The sequence below is a fragment of the Polyodon spathula genome, chromosome 29 (genome assembly GCF_017654505.1).
Source record: "Polyodon spathula isolate WHYD16114869_AA chromosome 29, ASM1765450v1, whole genome shotgun sequence".
Classification (NCBI taxonomy): domain Eukaryota; kingdom Metazoa; phylum Chordata; class Actinopteri; order Acipenseriformes; family Polyodontidae; genus Polyodon; species Polyodon spathula.
Window position 1 is genome coordinate 2,104,898 of NC_054562.1, and position 21,831 is coordinate 2,126,728.

The 21,831-nt window shown below is 45.4% G+C and overlaps 2 protein-coding genes across 2 annotated transcripts; one reads left to right on the top strand and one right to left on the bottom strand.

Moving 5' to 3' along the window:
• Positions 1–1,121: 1,121 nt before the first annotated feature.
• On the bottom strand, positions 1,122–7,273 carry ndufa3 (NADH:ubiquinone oxidoreductase subunit A3). The gene is made up of 4 exons (XM_041232373.1): positions 7,169–7,273; positions 6,729–6,803; positions 2,517–2,594; positions 1,122–1,299 (listed from the first exon to the last, which is right to left on the bottom strand). The coding sequence occupies exons 1-4, from the start codon at positions 7,176–7,178 to the stop codon at positions 1,208–1,210; spliced, it is 255 nt and encodes an 84-aa protein (XP_041088307.1). The 5' UTR covers positions 7,179–7,273; the 3' UTR covers positions 1,122–1,207.
• Positions 7,274–7,831: 558 nt separating this feature from the next.
• Positions 7,832–19,300, top strand: tfpt (TCF3 (E2A) fusion partner). The gene is made up of 6 exons (XM_041231955.1): positions 7,832–8,151; positions 12,525–12,772; positions 13,739–13,776; positions 17,082–17,151; positions 17,954–18,103; positions 18,831–19,300. Exons 2-6 carry the CDS (start codon positions 12,530–12,532, stop codon positions 18,924–18,926), a joined length of 597 nt encoding a protein of 198 aa, XP_041087889.1. The 5' UTR covers positions 7,832–8,151; positions 12,525–12,529; the 3' UTR covers positions 18,927–19,300.
• Positions 19,301–21,831: the final 2,531 nt, after the last annotated feature.

Sequence of the window (21,831 nt, forward strand, 5' to 3'; positions counted from 1 at the left end):
CCGTTCATAAACTCAATCTCAGAGTGTCAGAGCGCTCTCTGACCGTTCATAAACTCAATCTCAGAGTGTCAGAGCGCTCTCTGACCGTTCATAAACTCAATCTCAGAGTGTCAGAGCGCTCTCTGACCGTTCATAAACTCAATCTCAGAGTGTCAGAGCGCTCTCTGACCGTTCATAAACTCAATCTCAGAGTGTCAGAGCGCTCTCTGACCGTTCATAAACTCAATCTCAGAGTGTCAGAGCGCTCTCTGACCGTTCATAAACTCAATCTCAGTGTCAGAGCGCTCTCTGATCGTTCATAAACTCAATCTCAGTGTCAGAGCGCTCTCTGACCGTTCATAAACTCAATCTCAGTGTCAGAGTGCTCTGACCATTCATAAACTCCTGGAGTGCTCTGTGGTGTTGTTTGAAATCTCAGAGCAGATGAATTTGGGAGCGCTCTTAGCACACACTGGCCTCTGCAGCTTCAGAGCTGGATTCTCGGATCGTTTGCTTTCAAAATGAAAATCAAACTGCAAGCAGCAGCAGCAGTTACAGTACTATTAGACTTCAGAAATGAAAGCTCATGTAAAAATATACAAATTAAAAAAATCAGTTATATCGATGCGACACGGAGAAAATGAATCCGAGCTGCAAATCTCGATCCCATATTAATGAGTAATGGTCTGATTTAATCAGCACTCTGCCGTCATAAATGCTGCCGAGGTAGACAACTGAGCAGTAAAATCACACAACCCTGTTACATCTTGTATGCATTTTATCAAGAAAGATAGAAAATTGATGCAAAACAGAAAAGAAGATTCGCATCAAAACAGCCCCTTTATTTCTTCTTTGGATTCATTTGCCTCCTATCAGTCTCACTCGGCCATTTAAAGGTTTTTGCTGCTTTTTCTGGAGGAGAAAAACCGACTCGAGACCTGCGCTTGACATCTTTTTGCTGCTTTCGGACTGGAACTGGTCCGGACCGCAGAGGGTTAACACACAGCTGCGGGTTTGCACCAAGCCCCCCCCCCCCCCGTTCCACGGGCCGAGCGCTGCCTGCGCCCCGAGCCACGGAATTTAAAACAACGTTTCTGTGAGCATTCATCATGCACTAAACAGAAACTCAACCCCCAGTCAGCTTAAATTAAATAAACATTTTTTATTGTCATTTCACAGTACAGGGGGTGGGGCTGGGGGGGTGTCCCGAGTCCTGATGGGCGTGGTCTTACATCTTCTTCAGCCAATCCAGGCTTGGTCCCTCTGGGTCACATGGGTGCTTCGGAACGTCTGGCAGGGCCCCATTATCCCTCACTGGAACTGGGAATGGAAACGATACGGGCTTTCAAAACCTCACTGCCTCTGAACACAAATCGATCAAACAGCTTCTTTTGCGTTGTATTCTGAAAGAAGTGCTACCCCAGACTCCCCTTCCTCTTACTGGCTTGACTGAAATGATTACTGGAATCACTACAGAATTAAACTAATTTTGCTTGTTAAAGTCAAACGAAACCTGCTGAATAATGTTACGTTAACACATTGAATTAAACACAACCGCTTCGTAGTTTATCCCACATAACGAAAAAACTGACAGCAACTGAAAAATGTGACACTTCGAAATCGAACATAAAATTCTGCACTACTGGTGCGGTGTTGGAAAACATGGATCGAGAATTGATTAGCAGTTTGCTACGCATGTGGACTGGCAGAGCTATACTGGTGTTCTTTTCTGAAAAGAGACTAATATTGCAGATAGCAGACTGTTTGGCTCAAATTGCATGTACTGCTAACCACTGATAGAGACGATGCGTCTACAAACTGCCCAACAATGACTGCAAGCTAACGAGATAACAATGCTGTGGACTAGATGGGGACAGGCTCTAAAGACTTCAGAGAGATCGAAAGAGATAATGCCACTAGGATCAAAGGGGGTCGCAAGAAGATAGCAAAAGGCAGATGTATGGACCTTTTGTCTCCAGGAGTGTGAAGAATGCACTGAGTTCAGAGGTTGTCACACTAGACTACACACACAGACACACACAATAAATTAAATTACCTTTGCAATTGGTTAAGTGTCAGAGAAAGGGGAGGTGGACCATCTATACAGAAGGGTATTTAATGTCATGCAAACATTGTAATGTTGAGTATTGCTTGTCCTGTACCTGGGACCAGACTCCCTGCATATTTCAATAAACCTGGCAACTGATTGAAGAAAAGGCTTCTCTGCATTTTCCTGAATCTACTTAATCACCATCTATTTTTTGTAAGTTACTTCATGCACCGATATCATTTTGTAGTTTCTTTTGATTACTTGGTGTTAAATAATGGTGTTCATTTTGTTATTATTTTATTTTAAATTAGGTTTCGCACCTAAAATTCTGCTCGGACCATTTGGCCCCACAGAAGTACACGCTCCAGCTCAGTGGAGCTGCAACCAGGTCCTGCCACGTTACAGCACAGAGAGGCTGTCCTGCTGAAGTGTGAACTGGCCTTCACTCTAAAGCAGTGCCTCCCAGCCCCGAAGGAGAGAGACTGACCTGGGTAGTTGTAGGGAACGGCTGCGTTCATCATGCCAGCGTATTTAGTGTAGGGGCTGACCAGCGGCAGGATCACAGCTACAGAGAGAGGAGACACAATCAGATCACTCATCCCACTGCACACTGCAGTGATGAAGACTCAATCAGATCACTCATCCCACTGCACACTGCAGTGATGAAGATTCAATCAGATCACTCATCCCACTGCACACTGGAGCGATGAAGATTCAATCAGATCACTCATCCCACTGCACACTGGAGTGATGAAGACTCAATCAGATCACTCAGCCCACTGCACACTGGAGTGATGAAGACTCAATCAGATCACTCATCCCACTGCACACTGGAGTGATGAAGACTCAATCAGATCACTCATCCCACTGCACACTGGAGTGATGAAGACTCAATCAGATCACTCATCCCACTGCACACTGGAGTGATGAAGACTCAATCAGATCACTCATCCCACTGCACACTGGAGTGATGAAGACTCAATCAGATCACTCATCCCACTGCACACTGGAGTGATGAAGACTCAATCAGATCACTCATCCCACTGCACACTGGAGTGATGAAGACTCAATCAGATCACTCATCCCACTGCACACTGGAGTGATGAAGATTCAATCAGATCACTCATCCCACTGCACACTGGAGTGATGAAGACTCAATCAGATCACTCATCCCACTGCACACTGGAGCGATGAAGACTCAATCAGATCACTCATCCCACTGCACACTGGAGCGATGAAGATTCAATCAGATCACTCATCCCACTGCACACTGGAGCGATGAAGACTCAATCAGATCACTCATCCCACTGCACACTGGAGCGATGAAGACTCAATCAGATCACTCATCCCACTGCACACTGGAGCGATGAAGACTCAATCAGATCACTCATCCCACTGCACACTGGAGCGATGAAGACTCAATCAGATCACTCATCCCACTGCACACTGGAGTGATGAAGACTCAATCAGATCACTCATCCCACTGCACACTGGAGTGATGAAGACTCAATCAGATCACTCATCCCACTGCACACTGGAGCGATGAAGACTCAATCAGATCACTCATCCCACTGCACACTGGAGTGATGAAGACTCAATCAGATCACTCATCCCACTGCACACTGGAGCGATGAAGATTCAATCAGATCACTCATCCCACTGCACACTGGAGCGATGAAGACTCAATCAGATCACTCATCCCACTGCACACTGGAGCGATGAAGACTCAATCAGATCACTCATCCCACTGCACACTGGAGCGATGAAGACTCAATCAGATCACTCATCCCACTGCACACTGGAGCGATGAAGACTCAATCAGATCACTCATCCCACTGCACACTGGAGCGATGAAGACTCAATCAGATCACTCATCCCACTGCACACTGGAGTGATGAAGACTCAATCAGATCACTCATCCCACTGCACACTGGAGCGATGAAGACTCAATCAGATCACTCATCCCACTGCACACTGGAGCGATGAAGACTCAATCAGATCACTCATCCCACTGCACACTGGAGCGATGAAGACTCAATCAGATCACTCATCCCACTGCACACTGGAGCGATGAAGACTCAATCAGATCACTCATCCCACTGCACACTGGAGCGATGAAGACTCAATCAGATCACTCATCCCACTGCACACTGGAGCGATGAAGACTCAATCAGATCACTCATCCCACTGCACACTGGAGCGATGAAGACTCAATCAGATCACTCATCCCACTGCACACTGGAGTGATGAAGACTCAATCAGATCACTCATCCCACTGCACACTGGAGTGATGAAGACTCAATCAGATCACTCATCCCACTGCACACTGGAGCGATGAAGATTCAATCAGATCACTCATCCCACTGCACACTGGAGCGATGAAGACTCAATCAGATCACTCATCCCACTGCACACTGGAGCGATGAAGACTCAATCAGATCACTCATCCCACTGCACACTGGAGCGATGAAGACTCAATCAGATCACTCATCCCACTGCACACTGGAGCGATGAAGATTCAATCAGATCACTCATCCCACTGCACACTGGAGCGATGAAGACTCAATCAGATCACTCATCCCACTGCACACTGGAGCGATGAAGACTCAATCAGATCACTCATCCCACTGCACACTGGAGCGATGAAGACTCAATCTGATCACTCATCCCACTGCACACTGGAGCGATGAAGACTCAATCAGATCACTCATCCCACTGCACACTGGAGCGATGAAGACTCAATCAGATCACTCATCCCACTGCACACTGGAGCGATGAAGACTCAATCAGATCACTCATCCCACTGCACACTGGAGCGATGAAGACTCAATCAGATCACTCATCCCACTGCACACTGGAGCGATGAAGACTCAATCAGATCACTCATCCCACTGCACACTGGAGCGATGAAGACTCAATCAGATCACTCATCCCACTGCACACTGGAGCGATGAAGACTCAATCAGATCACTCATCCCACTGCACACTGGAGCGATGAAGACTCAATCAGATCACTCATCCCACTGCACACTGGAGCGATGAAGACTCAATCAGATCACTCATCCCACTGCACACTGGAGCGATGAAGATTCAATCAGATCACTCATCCCACTGCACACTGGAGCGATGAAGACTCAATCAGATCACTCATCCCACTGCACACTGGAGCGATGAAGACTCAATCAGATCACTCATCCCACTGCACACTGGAGCGATGAAGACTCAATCAGATCACTCATCCCACTGCACACTGGAGCGATGAAGACTCAATCAGATCACTCATCCCACTGCACACTGGAGCGATGAAGACTCAATCAGATCACTCATCCCACTGCACACTGGAGCGATGAAGACTCAATCAGATCACTCATCCCACTGCACACTGGAGCGATGAAGACTCAATCAGATCACTCATCCCACTGCACACTGGAGCGATGAAGATTCAATCAGATCACTCATCCCACTGCACACTGGAGCGATGAAGACTCAATCAGATCACTCATCCCACTGCACACTGGAGCGATGAAGACTCAATCAGATCACTCATCCCACTGCACACTGGAGTGATGAAGACTCAATCAGATCACTCATCCCACTGCACACTGGAGCGATGAAGACTCAATCAGATCACTCATCCCACTGCACACTGGAGCGATGAAGACTCAATCAGATCACTCATCCCACTGCACACTGGAGCGATGAAGACTCAATCAGATCACTCATCCCACTGCACACTGGAGTGATGAAGACTCAATCAGATCACTCATCCCACTGCACACTGGAGCGATGAAGACTCAATCTGATCACTCATCCCACTGCACACTGGAGTGATGAAGACTCAATCAGATCACTCACCCCACTGCACACTGGAGCGATGAAGACTCAATCTGATCACTCATCCCACTGCACACTGGAGTGATGAAGACTCAATCAGATCACTCATCCCACTGCACACTGGAGCGATGAAGACTCAATCAGATCACTCATCCCACTGCACACTGGAGTGATGAAGACTCAATCAGATCACTCATCCCACTGCACACTGGAGCGATGAAGACTCAATCAGATCACTCATCCCACTGCACACTGGAGTGATGAAGACTCAATCAGATCACTCATCCCACTGCACACTGGAGTGATGAAGACTCAATCAGATCACTCATCCCACTGCACACTGGAGTGATGAAGACTCAATCAGATCACTCATCCCACTGCACACTGGAGTGATGAAGACTCAATCAGATCACTCATCCCACTGCACACTGGAGCGATGAAGACTCAATCAGATCACTCATCCCACTGCACACTGGAGTGATGAAGACTCAATCAGATCACTCATCCCACTGCACACTGGAGCGATGAAGACTCAATCAGATCACTCATCCCACTGCACACTGGAGCGATGAAGATTCAATCAGATCACTCATCCCACTGCACACTGGAGCGATGAAGACTCAATCTGATCACTCATCCCACTGCACACTGGAGCGATGAAGACTCAATCAGATCACTCATCCCACTGCACACTGGAGCGATGAAGACTCAATCAGATCACTCATCCCACTGCACACTGGAGTGATGAAGACTCAATCAGATCACTCATCCCACTGCACACTGGAGCGATGAAGACTCAATCAGATCACTCATCCCACTGCACACTGGAGTGATGAAGATGAAGATCACTCCGACAGACACTTACCCAGGAGTCCGATTCCACAAGCCGCCGTCACAACGGGCTCCTTGGACCAGGCGTTCTTCAGAAACGAACCAAGTCCTGATAGAAAGCGAGATTTCATTAGAGCGACCAGGGGTTCTCAATCCTGATTCTGGGGGAACGCTGCCCTTCACTGAACTAATAATTAGCTCAAATACAAAGGCTAGTCGGGGCCTATTCTACCCTCACAGCCGCGGGTTCGATTTAAGCCCTTGCGGGGACGGGACTTTTAAGGACGGACACAGATCACAGACACAAGGTCACCTCCAAATAACTAGGAATTGCTTATATACCTGACGCGAATCGGCTTTGCGTCGATTCAAAACTAAATAATACATTTAAAAAAAAAAAAAACTACAAGTAACAAAGAGACTCCGCCAATAAGCGAATTGAATCAAATGTTAAAAAGCGAGAAGTCAACTTACTGCCAGCCATGGTGGTGATGACGCGCGTCACAGGAAGTCGAGGGTAATGGGAGTTGTAGTTTTCCGCTGCGGATGTTAACAGCGGGAGTTGTAGTTCTCCATGTTACTTTATCACGACCTTTAATTAGGAAACGTGGCTTTTTACGTTTGTTCCAAATAGAGACAGTACGCTTAATTATACAGTTTTCTATTTTCTCCGGTTTTAGTTTTTAACAAAACGGCGTTTTGTTTGGGTCTATTTTCAATATTTAAAAACGTCTCTGCTTGAGCTGCTAAATGCACAGGAAACGCAACACGGCGCCCCGGCCCCAGGTGGAAGCAATTAGAGCAGAATCGCTAGAAGCAGCCATCCCATAGGAGGCGAGGGAGCCCGGCAGGAGGCGAGCAAACCCGACAGGAGGCGAGCAAACCCGACAGGAGGCGAGGGAGCCCGGCAGGAGGCGAGCAAGCCCGACAGGAGGCGAGCAAACCCGACAGGAGGCGAGGGAGCCCGGCAGGAGGCGAGCGAGCCCGGCAGGAGGCGAGGGAGCCCGACAGGAGGCGAGCAAACCCGACAGGAGGCGAGCGAGCCCGACAGGAGGCGAGCAAACCCGACAGGAGGCGAGGGAGCCCGAAAGGAGGCGAGCGAGCCCGGCAGGAGGCGAGGGAGCCCGACAGGAGGCGAGGAAGCCCGGCAGGAGGCGAGCAAGCCCGGTCCCGCGTCCGCCATCCCGGCTCCAGACTCAACGCGGCGCAATGGAGCGCTTCCTCCGGGGTGGAGCCCAAATGGCGCCGGTTGCCGGTTGACTGTGCCGCTGCTTTCACACGCCGAGGACGCCAGCCTAACGCTTCGTAATAACATTTAAACGAGATTTGAATAGATATTGGAGCGTACCGAGTGAAGTTACACCGGCGATAGTTTCATAAACGTGTACCCAGGACTGGGTTTAAAAAGGCAGATAGGGAGCGGTTTTCCGGGCGGATTCGCCTCAGTAGAGCGGCAGGTAAGCCCGGTTTGTATTTACAGTTTAAACTCGGGGAGTGTTTTTTGGGGAGGTATGTTTTGAAACAGGGGACCAAAAATACTTTCCCTTTAGCCAAACGTCACCCACCCACTGGCCGCCCTGTTTTCATTTCCAGTGTCTTCGGTAGCGAAGCAGGGCCGCGCAGCCTGGTTCACAGCCTCAGTGCAGCCGGCTGGTAAACGCGGAGCCGCTGAAGTGAACTCTGACTATTTACAAGAGCGTCGGTAACCCAGTCTTTAAACTCGCAACCTTTTCATTACCCCCACCCCCCATGCAGTGGAAACAGCAGAATACATGAAATAGTGCATTAAATACAGTGGAGAGAGCAGAATACAGGATAGCAGCATAATACATGAAATAGTGCATTAAATACAGTGGAAAGAGCAGAATACATGATAGCAGGATAATACATGAAATAGTGCATTAAATACAGTGGAAAGAGCAGAATACAGGATAGCAGCATAATACATGAAATAGTGCATTAAATACAGTGGAAAGAGCAGAATACAGGATAGCAGCATAATACATGAAATAGTGCATTAAATACAGGGGAAAGAGCAGAATACATGATAGCAGCTTAATACATGAAATAGTGCATTAAATACAGTGGAAAGAGCAGAATACAGGATAGCAGCATAATACATGAAATAGTGCATTAAATACAGTGGAAAGAGCAGAATACAGGATAGCAGCATAATACATGAAATAGTGCATTAAATACAGTGGAAAGAGCAGCATGATAGCAGCATAATACATGAAATAGTGCATTAAATACAGTGGAAAGAGCAGAATACATGATAGCAGCATAATACATGAAATAGTGCATTAAATACAGTGGAAAGAGCAGAATACAGGATAGCAGCATAATACATGAAATAGTGCATTAAATACAGTGGAAAGAGCAGAATACATGATAGCAGCATAATACATGAAATAGTGCATTAAATACAGTGGAAAGAGCAGAATACAGGATAGCAGCATAATACATGAAATAGTGCATTAAATACAGTGGAAAGAGAAGAATACAGGATAGCAGCATAATACATGAAATAGTGCATTAAATACAGTGGAAAGAGCAGAATACAGGATAGCAGCATAATACATGAAATAGTGCATTAAATACAGTGGAAAGAGCAGAATACAGGATAGCAGCATAATACATGAAATAGTGCATTAAATACAGTGGAAAGAGCAGAATACAGGATAGCAGCATAATACATGAAATAGTGCATTAAATACAGTGGAAAGAGCAGAATACAGGATAGCAGCATAATACATGAAATAGTGCATTAAATACAGTGGAAAGAGCAGAATACAGGATAGCAGCATAATACATGAAATAGTGCATTAAATACAGTGGAAAGAGCAGAATACAGGATAGCAGCATAATACATGAAATAGTGCATTAAATACAGTGGAAAGAGCAGAATACAGGATAGCAGCATAATACATGAAATAGTGCATTAAATACAGTGGAAAGAGCAGAATACAGGATAGCAGCATAATACATGAAATAGTGCATTAAATACAGTGGAAAGAGCAGAATACAGGATAGCAGCATAATACATGAAATAGTGCATTAAATACAGTGGAAAGAGCAGAATACAGGATAGCAGCATAATACATGAAATAGTGCATTAAATACAGTGGAAAGAGCAGAATACAGGATAGCAGCATAATACATGAAATAGTGCATTAAATACAGTGGAAAGAGCAGAATACATGATAGCAGCATAATACATGAAATAGTGCATTAAATACAGTGGAAAGAGCAGAATACAGGATAGCAGCATAATACATGAAATAGTGCATTAAATACAGTGGAAAGAGCAGAATACATGAAATAGCAGCATAATACATCTGCAGTAGAAACAGCAGCTAATATATCTGGAGAACCGCGAGACTTGGTATTAACGCTATTCAGATATTGATCAGATTCTGATAATTGTGAAGGTTTCAGGTAGACGTAAAGTGTACTTGTGCTTGCAACCCATAAGTGTTTGTGTGTGTGTGTGTGTGTGTGTGTGTATAGTGTATATATATGAATATGACATAGTAGACATTAATAAATACAATTCTTAAATACTTTTTTTTGACAGCCATTATGAAGTCCTGTTTTAGGGATAAGACTCTCATTGTATAGCAGTGTGATCCAGTCCTGGTTTCACTAGGAGTTTAATAATCAGACTCCCGCTGCACAGCAGTGTGATCCAGTCCTGGTTTCACTAGGAGTTTAATAATCAGACTCCCGCTGCACAGCAGTGTGATCCAGTCCTGCTTTCACTAGGAGTTTAATAATCAGACTCCCGCTGCACAGCAGTGTGATCCAGTCCTGCTTTCACTAGGAGTTTAATAATCAGACTCCTGCTGCACAGCAGTGTGATCCAGTCCTGGTTTCACTAGGAGTTTAATAATCAGACTCCCGCTGCACAGCAGTGTGATCCAGTCCTGCTTTCACTAGGAGTTTAATAATCAGACTCCCGCTGCACAGCAGTGTGATCCAGTCCTGCTTTCACTAGGAGTTTAATAATCAGACTCCCGCTGCACAGCAGTGTGATCCAGTCCTGCTTTCACTAGGAGTTTAATAATCAGACTCCCGCTGCACAGCAGTGTGATCCAGTCCTGCTTTCACTAGGAGTTTAATAATCAGACTCCCGCTGCACAGCAGTGTGATCCAGTCCTGCTTTCACTAGGAGTTTAATAATCAGACTCCCGCTGCACAGCAGTGTGATCCAGTCCTGGTTTCACTAGGAGTTTAATAATCACACTCCCGCTGCACAGCAGTGTGATCCAGTCCTGCTTTCACTAGGAGTTTAATAATAAGACACACCTGAGCTTGTTACCTAGACACACTGGGGCTGATCAGGCTTGGAGTAAAACCTGGACTGGGTGACACTGCTGTGATCTGCAAATGTAATTCCAGCCCAGTCCAGTGATATTAAACTGCAGTTACAATGTAATTCCAGTCCAGTCTAGTGATATTAAACTGCAGTTACAATGTAATTCCAGCCCAGTCTAGTGATATTAAACTGCAGTTACAATGTAATTCCAGTCCAGTCTAGTGATATTAAACTGCAGTTACAATGTAATTCCAGTCCAGTCTAGTGATATTAAACTGCAGTTACAATGTAATTCCAGCCCAGTCCAGTGATATTAAACTGCAGTTACAATGTAATTCCAGCCCAGTCTAGTGATATTAAACTGCAGTTACAATGTAATTCCAGTCCAGTCCAGTGATATTAAACTGCAGTTACAATGTAATTCCAGTCCAGTCTAGTGATATTAAACTGCAGTTACAATGTAATTCCAGTCCAGTCTAGTGATATTAAACTGCAGTTACAATGTAATTCCAGCCCAGTCTAGTGATATTAAACTGCAGTTACAATGTAATTCCAGTCCAGTCCAGTGATATTAAACTGCAGTTACAATGTAATTCCAGCCCAGTCCAGTGATATTAAACTGCAGTTACAATGTAATTCCAGTCCAGTCTAGTGATATTAAACTGCAGTTACAATGTAATTCCAGTCCAGTCTAGTGATATTAAACTGCAGTTACAATGTAATTCCAGTCCAGTCTAGTGATATTAAACTGCAGTTACAATGTAATTCCAGTCCAGTCTAGTGATATTAAACTGCAGTTACAATGTAATTCCAGTCCAGTCTAGTGATATTAAACTGCAGTTACAATGTAATTCCAGTCCAGTCTAGTGATATTAAACTGCAGTTACAATGTAATTCCAGCCCAGTCTAGTGATATTAAACTGCAGTTACAATGTAATTCCAGTCCAGTGATATTAAACTGCAGTTACAATGTAATTCCAGTCCAGTCCAGTGATATTAAACTGCAGTTACAATGTAATTCCAGCCCAGTCTAGTGATATTAAACTGCAGTTACAATGTAATTCCAGTCCAGTGATATTAAACTGCAGTTACAATGTAATTCCAGCCCAGTCTAGTGATATTAAACTGCAGTTACAATGTAATTCCAGCCCAGTCTAGTGATATTAAACTGCAGTTACAATGTAATTCCAGCCCAGTCTAGTGATATTAAACTGCAGTTACAATGTAATTCCAGTAATTCCAGTCTAGTGATATTAAACTGCAGTTACAATGTAATTCCAGTCCAGTCAGTTACAATGTAATTCCAGTCCAGTCTAGTGATATTAAACTGCAGTTACAATGTAATTCCAGTCCAGTCCAGTGATATTAAACTGCAGTTACAATGTAATTCCAGTCCAGTCCAGCGATATTAAACTGCAGTTACAATGTAGGGTCATGTAACTGCCTCCCCTGTATCCCCGTCTCTACACACACTTTACGCCCGCGATTATAACCAGCTCGTGTTTTTCACAGGGACCATGATGGAAGACTTCTCTGACCTAGCCCTGCCCCCTTTGTTTGGCGGTCACATCCTGGAGGCGGAGCTGGAGACGGAGGGGGTGGAGTTTGTGGATGGGGGCGGAGTCTCAGAGAGCCAGGTGGAGGAGGAGACCCAGGAGAGAGAGAGGAGGGAGAGCGAGAGAGAGAGAGACAGGAGGAAATACTGCAACCTGAACAGGAGGTGTAGAGAGATCGAACAGGTGAGAGAGAGAGAGAGATCATAGAGAACAGCATGAGCAAAGAGAAGGAGGCGTTCAACTACAAGAGAGCACAGGTGAAGGGGGAGAGGGACAGACAGATGGGGAGAGGAAGGGAGGACACAGAGGAAAGAGTGAGGAGAGAGGACACAGAGGAGAGCGAGGGAGGACACAGGAGAGAGGGAGGACACAGAGGAGAGAGAGAAATGAATATTCCAGGGAGTTAGTGGGGAGCGTTTGCTAGAAGAGGTTTTTCTCTTGCAAGCATGGCAGAGTATCCAGCTCACACTGTCTCCTGTAACTGTGCTGCTGATTGAAACAAGGGGAACACAAAACCAGCGTTGCTGCCGGGGGGAGCGTGTTCAGGGTGCACAGCAGGCCTTCAAAGACGTTTGTTGTTCTGCTGGCAAATGCTGCCATGTAAATGCAGAGAAACGTGCTGGCCAGTTCTTTTATGTGTCTTTGTGTCAAACGTACGAAGCAGTCTGCAGTCAGTTTAGAAATATGAGACTGGAAGCAGCACAGGTAACGTCCGGCGCTTTTTGTAAACTTTGCAGGGGGTTCTGTAAACCTTTAACTTGGCTTAAAGGTAGAATAAATAGGATGTACAGAATTCAGTAATTCTCTCACCCATGTAACATTGCTGTTGAACTGTTTTTGTTGAAGTTGAAGAGTCAAGTAAAACTGTATCTCTCTGACTCCTCTCTCTCTCTCTCTCTCTCTCCTCACCCCATTTCCCCCCTTTCTCTCTCACTCCCTCTCTTTCTCTCGCTCCCTCTCCCCTCTCTCTCCTGCTCTCCCCTCTCCCCTCTCTCCCCTCTTTCTCTCTCTCTCTCTCTCCCCTCTCCCTCTCTCTCTCTCTCCCTCCTCCTCTCTCTCCCTCTCTCTCTCTCTCCTCTCTCCTCTCTCTCTCTCCCCTCCCCCCCTCCCCCTCCCTCCCCCCCCCCCCCCCCCCCCCCCCCCCCTCCCCCCCCCCCCCCCCCCCCCCAGGTGCAGAAGCTGAGCAGGCAGCTGAAGAAAGAGAGGCGGTCAGTACGATAAACCACAGCGCAACACAGGGTTATACCACGATAAACCACAGCGCAACACAGGGTTATACCACGATAAACCACAGCGCAACACAGGGTTATACCACGATAAACCACAGCGCAACACAGGGTTATACCACGATAAACCACAGCGCAACACAGGGTTATACCACGATAAACCACAGCGCAACACAGGGTTATACCACGATAAACCACAGCGCAACACAGGGTTATACCACGATAAACCACAGCGCAACACAGGGTTATACCACGATAAACCACAGCGCAACACAGGGTTATACCACGATAAACCACAGCGCAACACAGGGTTATACCACGATAAACCACAGCGCAACACAGGGTTATACCACGATAAACCACAGCGCAACACAGGGTTATACCACGATAAACCACAGCGCAACACAGGGTTATACCACGATAAACCACAGCGCAACACTGGGTTATACCACGATAAACCACAGCGCAACACAGGGTTATACCACGATAAACCACAGCGCAACACTGGGTTATACCACGATAAACCACAGCGCAACACAGGGTTATACCACGATAAACCACAGCGCAACACAGGGTTATACCACGATAAACCACAGCGCAACACAGGGTTATACCACGATAAACCACAGCGCAACACAGGGTTATACCACGGTAAACCACGGCGCAACATACCGGAAACGCGACAGTATCACGGTAAAGCACCACGGCGCAACGTACCGGAAACGCGACAGTATCACATCTCAGAGGGAGTTCTTATATTAAAGGTTTTGCATCGCCTAGAATATTAGTATTGAGAGATAGAATTCAATATGTGAACAAGGGAACATTATTCAGCAGCTTTCACTGGACTCTATGAAGCTGAGGGAGTTCATTCTATATAGAGGGGGTGCAATTCAATATGTGAACAAGGGAACATTATTCAGCAGCTTTCACTGGACTCTATGAAGCTGAGGGAGTTCATTCTATATAGAGGGGGTGCAATTCAATATGTGAACAAGGGAACATTATTCAGCAGCTTTCACTGGACTCTATGAAGCTGAGGGAGTTCATTCTATATAGAGGGGGTGCAATTCAATATGTTAACAAGGGAACATTATTCAGCAGCTTTCACTGGACTCTATGAAGCTGAGGGAGTTCATTCTATATAGAGGGGGTGCAATTCAATATGTTAACAAGGGAACATTATTCAGCAGCTTTCACTGGACTCTATGAAGCTGAGGGAGTTCATTCTATATAGAGGGGGTGCAATTCAATATGTTAACAAGGGAACATTATTCAGCAGCTTTCACTGGACTCTATGAAGCTGAGGGAGTTCATTCTATATAGAGGGGGTGCAATTCAATATGATAACAAGGGAACATTATTCAGCAGCTTTCACTGGACTCTATGAAGCTGAGGGAGTTCATTCTATATAGAGGGGGTGCAATTCAATATGTTAACAAGGGAACATTATTCAGCAGCTTTCACTGGACTCTATGAAGCTGAGGGAGTTCATTCTATATAGAGGGGGTGCAATTCAATATGTTAACAAGGGAACATTATTCAGCAGCTTTCACTGGACTCTATGAAGCTGAGGGAGTTCATTCTATATAGAGGGGGTGCAATTCAATATGTTAACATTCAGGGAACAACATATTCAGCAGCTTTCACTGGACTCTATGAAGCTGAGGGAGTTCATTCTATATAGAGGGGGTGCAATTCAATATGTTAACAAGGGAACATTATTCAGCAGCTTTCACTGGACTCTATGAAGCTGAGGGAGTTCATTCTATATAGAGGGGGTGCAATTCAATATGTTAACAAGGGAACATTATTCAGCAGCTTTCACTGGACTCTATGAAGCTGAGGGAGTTCATTCTATATAGAGGGGGTGCAATTCAATATGTTAACAAGGGAACATTATTCAGCAGCTTTCACTGGACTCTATGAAGCTGAGGGAGTTCATTCTATATAGAGGGGGTGCAATTCAATATGTTAACAAGGGAACATTATTCAGCAGCTTTCACTGGACTCTATGAAGCTGAGGGAGTTCATTCTATATAGAGATGGTGGAATTCAATATGTTAACAAGGGAACATTATTCAGCAGCTTTCACTGGACTCTATGAAGCTGAGGGAGTTCATTCTATATAGAGGGGGTGCAATTCAATATGTTAACAAGGGAACATTATTCAGCAGCTTTCACCGGACTCTATGAAGCAGAATGTGTTGATTCTTTCGGGCAATGCAAATGCTTTGGCCAGAGCGGTGTGCAAGTCAATTTAAAAAATTGGACAGAGCTGTAGTTGTTCTGTTAACATTGCCAGGCACATCAGTGTGTCTAAAACCCCACAGTCCAGTACAGTACTGCACAGATATCAAGACAATCCTGGACATTATTGCAAAACTAAGCCCTGTGAATTTACAGGACAGCTTGACTTCTTCCCAGGCGCTCTCACTGTGTGCCAAAGTAGTCTGACAGTTTTAAGTTTTATTTGCATCGTGCTTGGTAACGACCACAAGGCAGCGGCTCTCACAAATCTCGTGTGATCTTTCCAGCTGTCCGGTAATTCTAGGATTCCTTCTCCCTTTCTTGTTTTCTTTTGGACTCAGTTAAACTGGACTGTCAAAGTTAAATTCCCAAACCTGCGGCTGAATCGGTTCTGTCCTGCTAGCACTGAGTGTACTGTTTTGATCGGTTTCCGTCTGTACCGTCCAGCTGGCAGCAGCCTGTGTAAGCGACACACGCCAGAGGCCCGTTAGAAAATAGAGGGGATCAGATCTGGCAGGATGTGCTGTAGTTTGTTTTTCAGTGTCGGCTCCGAGGAGGTCAATTTCGGGTTTCTGATAAAGCCGTTTTATGTTTGAATTTGGAGCGTTTATCACTGCACTTAAAAACAAACCCTCGCTCTTGTGCAAAAACATGCCCTGCTTAAATTTCTTTGCTGTTTATTCTCGCGCTTGAATAATTTCGATCCGTTGTTCTTTTTCACTGCGCTGGGTGAAGAAGTGCTCGGTTTGCTTGGCCTGCTATCCAGGAAGGGTTTCACAACACTTTTTTTTCTACAGTTTGTCCAGACGTGATTGTTGATTGTTTAGTTATTGTTCCTGGCTGGATTTGTAATGGTTTTTGGTGATTATTTTCTTCCCTTATGAGTTTTGATAGTTTTTTTCCTACCGATTTCAGTGATGATTTCTCCTGATTTTTTTCTGATTTTAGATGTTTTCATGATTTGAATTCTCGTGATTTCTCCTGGTTTATTTTTTAGGCTGTTTTCATGATTTGAATTCTGGTGATTTCTGTTTCAGGTTCTTGATGAAAACTCTGAATTCCTATGGAGATGATTACAGGAGCGCCCAGCTGACCTTCCTATTGGAGGTGAGATACAGAGACAGCAGCTCAGCAATTATCTCAGCAAAGGGACCCAGTTATTTGACCCCCCCAGTTTTCTGTCAAATTTTAGCATGTCCAATTAAACAAATTCACAAAACAAACACAGAAAAAAACAAGTGCACACTGATCCCTATTCGTGTCTTCATGCACCACGCTTGGACAGAGCGCTCATTCAACTTCGTGGCTCCAATTCTTTGGAACTCTCTCCCAGCTTTGGTACATGATGCTCTCACCGTCACTCGCTTTAAATCAACTCTCAAGACCTACCTGTTCTCTCTTGCTCTCTGTGCTCTTTAAGCCTGATCTCTGCTATTAGCTGCTGTGTTTCTGCTACTATTTCATGTATTCTGCTGCTATCATGTATTCTGCTCTCTCCACTGTATTTAATGCACTATTTCATGTATTATGCTGCTATCCTGTATTCTGCTCTTTCCACTGTATTTAATGCACTATTTCATGTATTCTGCTGCTATCCTGTATTCTGCTCTTTCCACTGTATTTAATGCACTATTTCATGTATTCTGCTGCTATCCTGTATTCTGCTCTCTCCACTGTATTTAATGCACTATTTCATGTATTATGCTGCTATCCTGTATTCTGCTCTTTCCACTGTATTTAATGCACTATTTCATGTATTATGCTGCTATCCTGTATTCTGCTCTTTCCACTGTAATGCACTATTTCATGTATTCACAAATGAACAGAGCACACATGAGATTGTAATGGCCCGAGTTCCTGTCGTGTGATTTTTGCTACATTGAAGTTTCTCCAACTTTCTTTTAACTAGGAGGAGCTGAGTGGCACTGCTGACCCCGCCCACAGAGATGAGGGGGAGGGACTTGAAGAAGCACCTGGCTCCTCCCCCTCCACTCTCCTCCAATCAGCATCCAGCAGCAAGAGGAAACGGCAGCGTGCAGCCAAGGAGAAAGAGGCGCAGGTAGGGAGGCAGAGCTGTCAGTCTCTCAGGAGGGGATACAGTTTGTAATTCATTAGTGTGAATTCAATAGCAAACGTTTCCACTAGAAGTCTTTCTCAGTGTCTTCAGTGTGAATTCAATGGCAAACGTTTCCACTAGAAGTCTTTCTCAGTGTCTTCAGTGTGAATTCAATTGCAAGCGTTTCCACTAGAAGTCTTTCTCAGAGTCTTCAGTGTGAATTCAATGGCAAACGTTTCCACTAGAAGTCTTTCTCAGTGTCTTCAGTGTGAATTCAATGGCAAACGTTTCCACTAGAAGTCTTTCTCAGTGTCTTCAGTGTGAATTCAATTGCAAGCGTTTCCACTAGAAGTCTTTCTCAGTGTCTTCAGTGTGAATTCAATGGCAAACATTTCCACTAGAAGTCTTTCTCAGTGTCTTTAATTTCTAATTAAACTGATATTCATTCAAATTGTCATAGAGGAATGTCAAATTCACCTTTTCCATAGCGGATGCTTTTCATGTATGAATATCGGACAGAAACGATAGCAAGATATATTAGGTGAGGATCACTGGAATTATTGTGTAGCACCGTGAACTTTCAGGAATCCACAGATTTCAGCTGTATTGGAAAATTAATCATAATACACAAGTGATGTTCAATAATCAAAAAAAGAAACCTAAATTAATTAACCCTGCTAATAACTCTCTCTCTCCCCTCTCTCTCTCTCCCCTCCTCCTCCCTCTCCAGCTGGAAGGAGAGATGTCATCTCACTCTGAAACTCATGTCTCTGGGTACTGCAGTGGCAGCAGCCCGGCCCAGAGGACCCCTTCAGACTTCCCGTAGCCCAGACCGGACTCTTTCTCTCCCTCTCCAGCTGGAAAGAGACATCTCTTCTCACTTTGCAGTGGCAGCAGCCCGGCTCAGAGGACCCCTTCAGACTTCCCGTAGCCCAGACCGGACTCTTTCTCTCCCTCTCCAGCTGGAAAGAGACATCTCTTCTCACTTTGCAGTGGCAGCAGCCCGGCTCAGAGGACCCCTTCAGACTTCCCCCTAGCCCGGACCGGCCTCTTTCTCTCCCTCTCCAGCTGGAAAGAGACATCTCTTCTCACTTTGCAGTGGCAGCAGCCCGGCTCAGAGGACCCCTTCAGACTTCCCCCTAGCCCGGACCGGCCTCGACTGCTATGGCCAAAAGTTTCGCATTACCTAGCATTTTAGGATTGAGAGGATTTCATGTTAGATTGCAAAATGTCACATTTTCAATTGTCAGTTCTTTAAGTAGATGGGAAAAGTACAAAGCTCTTTGCAATTCCACGTGTTAAAGTAACATTATTCAGCAGGTTTCATTCGACTTTATGAAGCAAAATTAGTTCATTCTACAGGGTGGTGATGCAAAGGTTTTGGCTGGAGTGCTTCTGCTCCCCCTGATCACAGGGATCAGCTACAGTGTGACTGGGTCAGCAGGGCTTGGCTCTGCCCGGGTTTTAGAACCGCCCTGAATGGAGAACGTTTCAGTGACTTCAATAACAAAGAGATCGTGTGACAGTAAGACGTGGGAAACGAGAACGTTCTTTAACCTAGTGTGCTGCTAGATATTTAGAATACAGATACATGCTAGCTATAGAAAAAAACAAACCAGCACATTGGAGACCTGTCTAGTGTTAAGGAATGGCAGCCTACTTAATGTGATACAAACGAGAACGGTTTATCGAAAGGGCTCATAGTTTGACAGTGGATTGATTTGATATGCACGACACATCACTGTCTTGAAGAAGCGTTTTGAGACCCTTGCCCACGACTGCACACTGTTTTTGTGTAGTGTGCATAACACTAAACAAATCCTTCTTTTTTTTTCCAATGAGAACCTCTTGTGTCCTTGCTGCTTTCATATCGGTCGCGTTCACCAGAATTGCAGAATAGAGTTTCGGACCGAGCCTGGCGCCAGTAGCTTGAAGCAGTGGGTCTGTACCGCGAGGAAAGCTGGGATCCCGAGGTGTCCAAGTCTTGGGAGATGTCCATGCATTGAGAATCTTCACGGGAAACGTCAGCTTTGATCATGCATCAGTTTTGCCCATTTTAAACTACCCTACTGGTGATGCACATGGATAATGATAATAATAATCTTTATTTTTATATAGCGCCTTTCATAGTGGACCACCATCACAAAGCGCTTTACAGGATACGAGACTAGGGTGTGTGAACCATGCATCAGCTGCAGAGTCACTTTAACAACGTCTACCCCAAAGAGCACTAGGAGGTGTGTTGAACAGGGTGCATCAGCTGCCTCTCCTCACGAACAAGTGTCAGGGGGGGGGCTGCCTAGGGTCCCGAAGCAGAAATTCTTCTGCCAGTGACTTTGCTCTGGGAACAGGGTTTTTTCCGACGTGCCGGTATTGTGTCTCGACAAGCAAGGAGTCGTGCTTTCTTTAGGAATGCGATTAGAATCTGTTGATAACCGGCCGCTTGGAACAATCCAGCCTAACGACGACAAGAGAGGAAAGTTTTTCTTGCCAACTAACGCAAGTGTCACCATCAAGATCGGGACCCAATATCTCAAGAACCGCTCACTTGGCCGCTCTTGAAACGATAGACTTTCCAGAAGTCCACAACACAGTCAGCTAGACTCAGACCTCGACCCTACACTAGATCACAGGAAGGAACCCTCAGCAACGACACGCCGAGAGGACACGGGTGGAGAGGACAGAAGTGCCCAGGAGAGGAGATGACACTGAGAGGATTGTGTGGAGAAGAAAACAGACAGACAGTGTAAAAAATTGACCGAGTTGCGGACACCCGGGGTAAACGACCCCTCCGAGGGGGTTTCTCCCGACTTTGCAGTTTTCAGAGCACAAGGTGAAAGAGAAGTATAGCTATTAGCCGGAATTTCTTCTCTGGAACACAAGGAAGTCATCGGTCTGATCTTTCGCTTACAAAACGAGGGAAGGAGCCAAGGTGTCCACATTCTGAGATTGCAGTAAGAGAAGGGAGGGGGCAGGGAGGGAGAGCTAGATCCTCGGAGTCGACAACTCTGGCTTAGTCAGTGGTTGTCCACACCCGGGAACTAGCCTCTCGAGACTACATGTTCGTACTTTGGGGACCACACACTCTCCTAAAACAGGATACACAATCTGTTGGCAGTTAGGAGAAACAGAGAACAAGGAGAAAGAGAGACTGGAACTGTTTATAGGCTCGTGGTTACAAACCCTTTTCTTTAACCACGGGACCACACACTCTCCTAAAACAGGATACACAATCTGTTGGCAGTTAGGAGAAACAGAGAACAAGGGAAAGAGAGACTGGAACTGTTTATAGGCTGTTTAGTCCCAAAAATAAACAAGAATAAAATTTTCTTTGTAGTCCAGTTTGTTGACATTTGCACAGCCTTGCAGAAAATGCAATCAGACAAGCTTTGTATGTACACAATGACAGATAGATTCAGATAGGAGTGACAATGATAGATTGACTCAGATAGGAGACACAACGGCAGATAGATTCAGATAGGAGAGACACAACGACAGATAGATTCAGATAGGAGAGACACAACGACAGATAGATTCAGATAGGAGAGACAACGGCAGATAGATTCAGATAGGAGAGACAACGACAGATAGATTCAGATAGGAGAGACAACGACAGATAGATTCAGATAGGAGAGACAACGGCAGATAGATTCAGATAGGAGAGACAACGACAGATAGATTCAGATAGGAGAGACAACGGCAGATAGATTCAGATAGGAGAGACACAACGG

Bases quoted from the DNA above. Each gene is read 5' to 3' on its own strand.
- ndufa3 (XM_041232373.1), bottom strand. The intron at 2,595-6,728 runs GTAAGTGTCTGT...CTCTCTCTGTAG, and splicing joins TTGTGGAATCGGACTCCTGG to CTGTGATCCTGCCGCTGGTC. The intron at 1,300-2,516 runs GTCAGTCTCTCT...TTCCATTCCCAG, and splicing joins CGTTCCCTACAACTACCCAG to TTCCAGTGAGGGATAATGGG.
- tfpt (XM_041231955.1), top strand. From the start codon at position 12,530: ATGATGGAAGACTTCTCTGACCTAGCCCTGCCCCCTTTGTTTGGCGGT. The intron at 12,773-13,738 runs TAGAGAACAGCA...CCCCCCCCCCAG, and splicing joins TGAGAGAGAGAGAGAGATCA to GTGCAGAAGCTGAGCAGGCA. The intron at 17,152-17,953 runs GTGAGATACAGA...TCTTTTAACTAG, and splicing joins AGCTGACCTTCCTATTGGAG to GAGGAGCTGAGTGGCACTGC.